Source organism: Arvicanthis niloticus, chromosome 7 (genome assembly GCF_011762505.2).
Source record: "Arvicanthis niloticus isolate mArvNil1 chromosome 7, mArvNil1.pat.X, whole genome shotgun sequence".
Classification (NCBI taxonomy): domain Eukaryota; kingdom Metazoa; phylum Chordata; class Mammalia; order Rodentia; family Muridae; genus Arvicanthis; species Arvicanthis niloticus.
The window spans coordinates 89,621,292-89,631,885 of NC_047664.1; the positions used below are offsets into that span (position 1 = coordinate 89,621,292).

General features: G+C 40.4%; 1 protein-coding gene across 1 annotated transcript in view; it reads left to right on the top strand.

Annotated features, from left to right (window-relative positions):
- The window catches only part of Afp (alpha fetoprotein), a 12,528-nt gene extending 10,108 nt beyond the window's left edge, over positions 1-2,420 (top strand). The window contains exons 8-11 of the mRNA XM_076937719.1: positions 18-241; positions 1,321-1,453; positions 1,954-2,008; positions 2,283-2,420. Coding sequence (XP_076793834.1) covers positions 18-241; positions 1,321-1,453; positions 1,954-1,998 — 402 coding nt within the window. The 3' untranslated portion in view covers positions 1,999-2,008; positions 2,283-2,420. The remainder of the gene's footprint in view (positions 1-17; positions 242-1,320; positions 1,454-1,953; positions 2,009-2,282) is intronic.
- Positions 2,421-10,594: the final 8,174 nt, after the last annotated feature.

Here is a 10,594-nt window from a genome sequence, read left to right on the forward strand (position 1 = left end):
TTTCTCCTTTTAACCAGGCCGACATTTTCATTGGACACTTGTGTTTAAGACACGAAACAAACCCTGTGAATGCTGGTATCAGCCACTGCTGCAACGCCTCATATTCCAACAGGAGGCTATGCATCACCAGCTTTCTGAGAGATGAAACCTATGTTCCTCCACCATTCTCTGAAGACAAATTCATCTTCCACAAGGATCTGTGCCAAGCTCACGGCAGAGCTCTACAGACCATGAAACAAGAGTAAGACATTGTCATTTTTTATCATGGAGAAGACCGACATGGAGGAGGAGTTGAGACTCCTGCCTTACATGTTGAGAACTTCTGGGTTCCCTCGAACATTGCTGTCCTTGAAACATGTAACAGTCTCTTTAAAATTAGTTCTGTTTCAGTTTTCATACAGCCTTAAAGAGGAAGTTAGTTTGAAAATATCCACTGAGGCAGACAATTTTTTGGCTATGAAAATTGTCTCTGTAATAACAACTGCAATATATTTGTGAGTAGAAGGAAAATGGATGATATATTTTGAAAAATTAGAGATCTTTGTAGTGAGTCTGGGCACTTCTAATTATGGGAAATGTGTGATTGTATCTATAAACAGGATAATTATATCTGAGTCAACCATGTTGTTTTTAAAAAAGGAAATAAACACACCATTCACGAGGAAACATTCTGTAATGGTAATGGGGTGACGCCAGGGGAACTTATGTTCTTAAATATCCACGAATTTTAATTTAAATTTAATACTCACTGGCTTTGTACATGCGCTTCCTACATTGGCAGACCCATTCTCCCAGTTCTCTTCACCCCAGATAGAGGTGTGTCTCAAGAGATAATAAGAAAGGTACTTCCTTCCCCAAGCTTTCTTATGGCCTTGCCAACTTTTAACTCCAACACATAATCACCGCTAAGAGAGTATTATAGGCAGCCAGTGCTCCTCAGGCTGAGCCATGATAATGGCACGTGTCAGCATCTGGATATCTGGGCTGGGGAGCATGGAGACCCATACTGCAGATGAGCAGAGAGACAAGGATAATGTAGGTAAGCAAGACAGAGAGCACAGTTTCCTCTGCATAAAAGCACACAGAATCCTGACATAGTGTCTCCTCTGTAACCTGCACCAGGGCAGGCCAGCTGCTTGGCATGCTTCCAGTCTCGTTCTTTCTGATGAAAACTGTGAGGACTAACCTTGGCACCGGGTGGAAGGAGAGGTGGCTGAGGGTGGCTGCTAGGGTTCTGAGAATGTTCTACTAAAAATGTTCTGGCAAAGTGCCGTTTTGCATGGCAGATTCTCCTGTATTTTCTCTTGTTCCAAACCACAGGCTTCTCATTAACCTGGTGAAGCAAAAGCCTGAAATCACAGAGGAGCAGTATATGGCTGTCACTACCGATTTCTCTGGCCTTTTGGAGAGGTGCTGCAAAGCCCAGGATCAGGAAGTCTGTTTTGCAGAAGAGGTGCATACGAACATCTCATTCCCCAAAGTCCTGGTGTGGTATATCCTGCAGTAAAGAAGAGAAATACATATACTACAAATCCATAACTTAAAATAATGACAAATTTAAATTTATTTTGAAAATCTTACGGGGTTTAAAAAATAATGCAATTTTTTCTAAGTATTAGGGAGAATTAGAAATTTATTCTATATTAAGAGAACCAGTAATTTTGATTTATTTCCTAATAGAATGATTAAATATATAAATAACTGATAATAACATAGACTGTTTCTGAGCTACAGTAAATTGATTTCTATGAAGTGGATCAAAGGAATTCACTAGTCAGCATATTAATTAAATGACCAAGATATTAGGAGAATATTTGTAGGAAATACTTGCCACCTCACTTAAGAGCACACCTCTGCATGCCCACAGTGGAGATGAACTGTCTGAGCTGACGTCTGACTGGCACAGTCTTCTGTCTCTTCATCTCAGCACTTGTATATGTTTTTTACTTCCAGGGTCCCCAGTTGATTTCCGAAACTCGTTATGCTTTGGGTGTTTAAACATCTCCAGGTAAGAAAAAAATTCAGCCCGGGCTAAATAATGACATTCAATCTCTCAATATATCAATCAATATAGTGATGATTCTAAGAAGTATCATTAATTTCCTTTAAAGTGAATATGATGTAATAAAGAAGGTTTATTTGTAAAACACTAAAGCAAAAGTTTGGGAGATTTCAAAGGCTTCAGAAAATGCCGCCAGAAACCTTTCCTCTGATCCTATTAACAAAAATAAATAAATGAACAACTAAATAATAATATAAACTATTTCCTTTTTCTGTTGCAGAAGGAAGAGAGGACAAAAAATGTGTTGACGCTTGGATGTGAGCTTTTTGGTTTTATTGTAACTGACAATACTTTAACCCATGGTGGAGACTTCCATGTGAGATTTGTATACCTTAGGAATAAAGACTTTTTCAACTGATTCTCTTCTCCTAGTCTGCTTATTTATAAAAAAAAATAAGAGTTTTTTTCCCATTTATTTTTTTTTTATCTGGATCGAAGCCCTGCCAGTCCTTACCTTATGTGGCCCCTCCCCCACACCCCCTTCCACTTCTCTGAGAAGGGGAGGCCCCCCCTGGGTACCAACCCATCCTGGTACATCAAATCACTGCAAGACTGAGTATACCCTCTTCTGTGGAGGCCAGAAAAAGTAGACCAGTTAGGGGAACAGGATCCACAGGCAGGCAACAGAGTCAGGAGCAGTTCCCACTCCAATTGTTGGGGGGGCCTGCATAAAGACCAACCTAAACATCTGCTACATATGTTCAGGGGCCCTAGGCCCAGCCCATGTATGCTCTTTGGTTGGTGGTTCAGACTTTGGGAGCCCCCAAAGGTCCATGTTGACTCTGTTGTCTTCCTGTGGATTTCCTATCCACTCTAAGTCTCTCAGTCTTTTCCTCAACTCTTTTCACAAGACACCCTGAGCTCTGTCTAAATTTTGGCTGTGGGTCTCTGCATCTGCTTTGATTAGCTATTGAGTGGAGCCTCCCAGAGGACAATTCTGCTATGCTCCTGTCTGTTAAAAAAAAAAAAAAAAAAAGAGTATCATTGGTCCTTGCTCATGGAATGGGTCTTAAGTTGGGCCAGTAGCTATTGGTCGGCCATAACCTCTGGCTCTGTTCCATCTTTGTCCCTGCACTTATTGTAGGCAGGACAAATTTTGGACTGAAGGTTTTGTATATTGGTTTGTGTCCTTACCCCTCCAGTGGAAGCCCTGTCTGGCTATAGGAGGTGTCTACTTCAGGTTCCATATCCCCCACTGCTAGGAGTCTCAGCTAGAGTCACCCTCATGGACTCCCTGGGGCCTCCTCTATCCCAGGTCTCTGGTGCATCCTAGGGGTCACACTCCTACCCCACCCCACCCCCCTGCACCATTGCCTAAACAGATTCTTTTGAAAGTCATGAGTAGCAGTTAGTGTAGAAGATGAAAGCCACCCATAATGGATCGACCACAGTAGAAGTTGGATGCCTCGGTGACCTGAGAAACATTCTCAGGATAAGCACTGTTGGGCTCTGCCTGGTCCTCTCGTTCCTTATACACCTACTTTTCATGTACTAGTGAGAAATGTAACATAATGAGACATGGAGTTGCCATGTTTTCATAGGGTACGTGAAAATTCCGTATGAATTGCACTCTCTGGCTGGCAGGCCCTGTCCTGGGAATAGTCATTCTGTTATCACTAATTCCCAGTTGCCTTGGCAGAGAGTGAGAAAGAGAATCAAAAAGCAATGGTACCAGGCTGTGACCTTACAGAAGTGACAATAAATTTCTGAGAGGACCAGAGAGCAGGTGAGATCGGTTTGGTGGAAGACATTGCCACCATTGTTGAGGACAAGTCTAGAAGATGAGCCTGTGTCCCTCAGTACAGGAAGAGGCATGTCCAGCAGAGGGACTGGGCATACCAGTGAAGCATGAATGGCTCCTGGGTGCATATCTGTCACACTTAGAAGCAGGAATTATAAAAATGTGTGAAGAGGCTGGTTACAAAAGCTGCAAATAGAATGATTAAAGAAAATGTTTAAAGGCAGTGAGGTCTACATTGTCCTGAGGCAGGAAGATGAAATATCAATCCTTTGAAGTTTGATTTAGTGAAATCCCTGTCAAAATCCAAGAATTTATTTCATTTTATTTTATTTTAGACATTGACAAGCTGATTGCACAATTCAGACAGAAACGGAAGTGATGTACCATAACTAAAATAGCCCCTCAAAAGGAAGAAAATATCAGGGCCAATATTACTTTATAGTTTAAGGATTTGTATATACCTAAAGATAGAACATTTGTCTAAATATAGATAAACGGGTCAGCGTAACAGAATTAAGTGGTCAGAAATGAACTCACTCAAATATGGACAACTGATTTTTGGGAAATATGACAGGGCAAACATCCAGTACAAGGGAAGAACTTTTCTAACAAACAGTTCTGAAACAGTTGGAACTCTGAGTGCCTGGAGAACTGAGAGCCATGCTTTGTACCACACACGATGAGCCAAAGTGGATCATAATGTGAAACCCAAAACTACAAAACTTACAGAGAAAACACTTTAGTTTGAGAAGTAGACACATCCTTAAATATTGCATCTAAAGCATAATCCATAAAGAAATAAATTGAAAGTTTTATTCAACTCTAGAAGACATCACTGACAGAATGAGAAAGATGAAGCCAAGCTTGGGGGCAATACTTTTGCAGAGCATAGGTTGTCAGGGCATGTGTGACAAGAGCTTACTCATAGCTAGATGATATTGACCAACCCTCGAGACCAAACAAGGAGCAAGTAAGTAATGCAATAAAAACAAAGGTTTAAGAGAGAATAATGGTAAAACCAACCAAATAAACAAAAGCCCCAAACAAACAAAACACAAAAAACACATCAAACATCACTAATTAAAAGTAAAATGAAACACTTATTAGAATGGTTGTAATTAAAATATCTATATCAATTGTCAAAAGGCTTAGAATTCACACATTGAAGGAATGTAAAATGGTTCATCTATTTGTGAGACAATTTGGTTCTTGCTTAAAAACACACATACATTATATACAGACATTCTGTTCCTAGATATGTACCCCCAAAGGAGATGTTTGTTCATACAAAGAAATGCACACAGATGTTCAAGCTTCATCTGAAATGACTTAAAATTGACAGCAACAAAATTGTACAATGGGTGAGCCAACTGCGATATTCATATGTGTCCATTGAAATACTACTTCTGAAAGAAGGGTAACTGACATGTCAAATAGCATGACTACAACTCCCATTAATGAAGAGTAAGGTAATAGAGCACACATTGTATTACTCCATTCATACAATAATATAGAGAATATAGATTATTGTACAACCATAGGATGCAGATCATAGTTTGTTTGGGGAAGGAAGAAATGGTGAGGTTGGAGGGAGAGATTGCAAAAGACCCTGGGTGCTTTTCGAGGTGCTGGATATATTTTCACCATCTTAATTGTGATGATAGTTTTACACAAATCCTTGTCACTTTAAACATGTTCAGTTTAACTATGTATCAACTAAACTTCAGTGATTCTGACTAAGTCCACTTGAAATGTTACAGTCTTTTAATTGTGTATTCCCTCATAGACTGAACATTGTATTACTGAAAGAGAGAATCCCAACCTTGCTGAGTCAGCTCCAGCATCCAGCCCTAGGTCATACCCCAGTATCCTCTGTGTGAATTGCTACAGAGCATGGGGTATTTCCACACCCAATCTAGAAATAGAAATACTAACTTAACCTGGGTTCACAGGCCACCCCAGGGCGTGGAAGTGAGCTACAGATGTGACTTCTACGAACAGCAGTTTCTGTCCTTCTGTCTTAATCAGCAACTCTGTCTGATGTGGAGGCCAGGCTTCAACCCTCCTGAAGTGCAGAGAACAAACAGCCATCCCACCTGGCTTGGCCTATGAGTTACAGCTCTGTGCAGAACACCTGACAGAAGCAATGAGAGGGAAGATTTGTTTTGGCTCACAGTTCAAAGTCTCAGAGTTTATCCAGGTGGAGAAGGCATGGCCAAAGGTGTACTCTATGAGGCAGGAGCAGTTACAGCTACTTGTTGCATGACGTTGACCAGAAATCAAAACGAAAAACCTAGAAGAGTGACCAAGCTACAACCCTCAAGAGCTAGTCTCTAGTGGCCTATATTCTTAATGACCCATTTTCACATGCGCATGCACACACACACACACACACACACACACACACACACACACACACACTGATGCTAAGAGTTAGAAAATCAACTGGTCAAACCTGTGAGCCTGTGGGGAATATAGCCTGCGGTTCTATTCATGTCCAAGGATTCTCAAGAGTCTAGGGTGGTGGCTTCTTCCTCAAATGCACAGTAACAGGAATGATTACACCACTGTAAAAGTAACTTTTATTCTTCTGAAGTAACTGCTGTCTCCAAGGCTTACTGCCTCAGTCTGCTAACCTAGGCCTAGTCCTGGAAGCTTCTAGCCTCCGTACAATCTAATCTAGACCCAGAATGCTTTTGGCCTCTGAGACTTGCTGTTGGAAAAGCTCGCCTTTCCTAGTTCTTTCTGAACTCTGGCTGGTTGGTTCACCTCAGCTGTTCTGGCTCAAACTCCTCTCCAAGATGACTGATTCAAACTGACTTCTCTCTCTCAGCCTCTCCTGAATTGCCCTCATTCTAACTTTGGCCATCTGTTCTAACCTTTTGGCTCCTTCTCATTCTCTGGCTCATTCTGTTTTCAACTGTGTCTAGCTTGTTCTCTCTTCAACCTATCTCTATAAAACTATCCCAGTAAAACTGCTTCCTTCCTCTTCTCTTCCTTCATCCCTCTCCTTTCTCCTCCCCTCTTCTCTCTCTCTCTCTCTCTCTCTCTCTCTCTCTCTCTCTCTCTCTCTCTCTCTGTCATTTTCAGCACTGCTCTTTTAAATAGCTTTCCTTTCTCTTCTCATGAGGGTTGGGCAGATCCTATTCTGTCAAATCTTTCTCTGATTTGTCGTTTTTTCTGCCACTCTATTAGACATCATTTTCAAACATGGGTGCTTCCTTCTACAAAGCAACTTTACCTTCATTGTTTGGAATTAAAGGTGTGTATTAAAGGCACATCTGTATTCCAGAGGGATTAAAGGTATATGCTGAGGGATGAGCTACACTACAACTAGAGACAGGTTTTTTTCTGCTCAGTAAATAACAATTTTGGTGTTCACAGTGTGATCAAATATCTGGAAACAAATTGCCAGAGAGAGAGAGAGAGAGAGAGAGAGAGAGAGAGAGAGAGAGAGAGAGAGAGACAGAGACTCAATTACTATTGCATATCCTTAAAGAGGAGATCATAAAACCAGAAGCTTTCATGTCGTCACAAAAGCTAAAACAGACAAAAAATAGCATTTCAGAAAGCCATAAATCTGCAAACGAAGACAAGCAAACAAGAAACAAAGTACTCACAAACCTGCCAGAAAACAGTGAATAAAACTGCAGTAGTGTGTTCTTACTTTTGAATAATTACGTTGTATGTAAATAGATTAAATTCAATTAAAAAAACACAGACTGGCTACCTGGATTTCAAAAGGAGCCAACTATATGGTGTTTGTGAGATTCACGTCCTGTATGAGCACATGTAGCCTGAGAACGAAGGGATGAGAACAGATATTTCATGCAAATGGAACCAGCAGAGTGCAGGGACAGCAATGCAGGGACAGCAAACAGGGACAGTTGGCTTTAAGTAAAAAGCGGTATGAAAAGATGAGAAGGCAACTGTACGATGAGAAAAATGCAAAACAGCAGAAGTGTTGTGTTCACTCTTCTGGGAAGACGGGAACAAACATCTCACCCCAGAGATGGCACCAGTGACAAATCTAAGAGTCTAGGCTTACAGGGCATGGGAGAAAGTTTACTTACTGGAAATGGCAGATCCCAGACAGCTGCATCACTACAGACCCACCGTTTTAGATGATAACCCACCCATAACAGAGTCCTCCCCAGAGTCGTCTCTGCAGTTATCATTCCACTTCCTCTGTAGTGGAGCACCTCGGAAATGCTGAGAGGAAGAAGAGAGGAGAGACTGCCAGAGTACAGGTAGGAGTCCTGTGATCCCTCCCTTCCTCCTTCTGATTGACAGTTCCACCGTCATTACCATAGGCGACTATCTTCCTATTGTTCTCGTACTTCATTGCCATGACCTCTTGACCAAGTTAATCTCAACTCTAAAATGACCCTGTGATTATTATGAATCCCTAGAGGAAAGGCCATGTTATAATATAACAGGAAGATACGCAAATTATAAATATATCACAGCAAATCTGATGGGCCTGAGAGATGGACTTCAATTTCCCACTTCCAGACAAAAAAAGAATCATTGAAATTTTTAGATTTAAATTACACTTCAGACTAAACAAACTTAAGAGGAATATGCAGAACATTCTATTTAACAGTGCTAGGACAGCTGTTGGGTGTCTGCACAGCTGGATTCTACCACAAACGAGTGCCAATCATGCACAAACTTCCACAAAATCCAAATAGCGTGAAAACATTTACAAAGGGAAGCTCCCAGAAAAAAAAAAATCACCTGAGCTAAGGCTACTACAAGGCTGATTGTTGATCAGAACCATGACTGCTGAGAGCTGGAAAGGTACAGGTCCACAGCAAAATTACCCTGGGCTTTCTCTAGTTGCCGCAGAAGGCTTTAACGTGCCCCTGCATCTGACCTAACATCACTGGGACTGTCAGATAAAACTCACTGGGGAACAGGCGAACAGAATCCTCATCTCTACCACCTCAAAAGCTACGGTGTCTCATCAGATAACATCTGAGGCTCACCAAAGAGACTTCAACCTTTTACTGTAACATGCCTGCTTGCTGTTTCCATCATAAATTTCAAAAAATACCTTGATTTATGACTTTCTTTGTTCTGTTAGAATGAAAACTTTTTAAAGTCACTATCACATTAGTGATAGTGTTTGGGTCAAACAAATCCATGTCCCTAGGCCATTTTGACTCATATTAGGTCTGGAATCAACCATCTCTGATTCCCCTTGGGATGTAAGCTACTTTCTGTCTATCTATCTATCTATCTATCTATCTATCTATCTATCTATCTATCTATCTATCTACCTATCTATCTATTTCTTCCTTCCTTTCTTCCTGTCTTTCTACTAATTCGTTTGTGTGTGTGTATGTGTGTGTTAACACTTACAAACCCATTCTACTTTATTTTATTTTGCTAAGACAGAGTCTTAACATATAGCTCTGGCTGGCTATCTATATCTATATCTATATCTATATCTATATCTATATCTATATCTATATCTCTCTATATCTATATCTCTCTATCTCTATCTCTATCTCTATCTCTATCTCTATCTCTATCTCTATGTATATCTATATCTATATATCTCCATCCATCCTTCTCTGGAACCCACAGAGAATATAGCTCTGCCTCCCAAGTACTGTGATTAAAGGTCTGTGCCACCACCATGCTTGGCTATTTAAGGCACACATTAACCCAGTACCAAAGCCACTGAAGGTCATTGAAAGAAAAGAAAATTATGGTCTGATAATCCTATGAGAAAAAAATCACAATAATAAAGTTGACACACTGCATTACAAAATAAAGAATACAGCCCGTGTGATCATCTCAAAAAAAAAAAAAAAATCCAGGAAATGGCTTGGTGAATTTAAACATCTATTTGTGACAAAAACTTCAGATCATCTGTGAAAAGGATGCACTTCAACAGACTGAAGGCTAGACATGACAGGACCACAGATAGTACTATGCACTGAAAAAGATTTCAAAATGCAGAATCCAGACCTCAATATAGTCCCAGAATCCAAGGATTGGTTCAGCTGGCATGAATATTTTAAGATTTTCAACCCTTACTACAAACTTCTTTTTTTTTTTTTTCTTTTTAATTTTTTTTTCTTTTTTTTTTATTAGATCTTTCATTTACACTTCAGATACCATCCCGTTTCCCCATTCCCCCCCCCTTAGAAAACCCCTATCCCATGCCCCCTTTTCATTTTGCATTTATACATTTTTTTAAGAAATGTTAATCATAGGCTTTATAAGTTTGGTATTGTTCAATCAGAGGTGTAACCCACTACCCAACCTAGATATAAAAGCTTTGGCTATATGAGCACTTAACTTTCTATATATTTCTAGACGTCGATGTTTTCGGTGTTGTCTTTGTTCTGTTTCTATACATTTAGAAAACTTATTTTAATTTTCTTTGGTTATAAGTGGAAATTACTGTGTTTTGAGTTTGTGAGTTTGTGTGTGTGTGTATGTGTGTGCACCTGCACATATGTGTATTCCTGTGGAAGCCAGAGAACAACTTGTAGTTCTGTTTCTCAGCTGTCCACTCGTGTGTGTGTGTGTGTGTGTGTGTGTGTGTGTGTGTACATGCACATGCATGCATTAGAGTCTCTCAATGGCCTAAAAATCATCAAATGGTATAGACTGGCTGGCCTGAAGTCACAGGGAACTACCTAACTATAGTTCTCAATACTGGAATGAGAAGCGTGCATTAGAATACCTGCATTTTACACAAGTTCTGGAGTCTAAACTCAGGTCTTCCTAGTTGCCAGGCAGGCACTTTATGGACTGAGCTACCTCTCAGG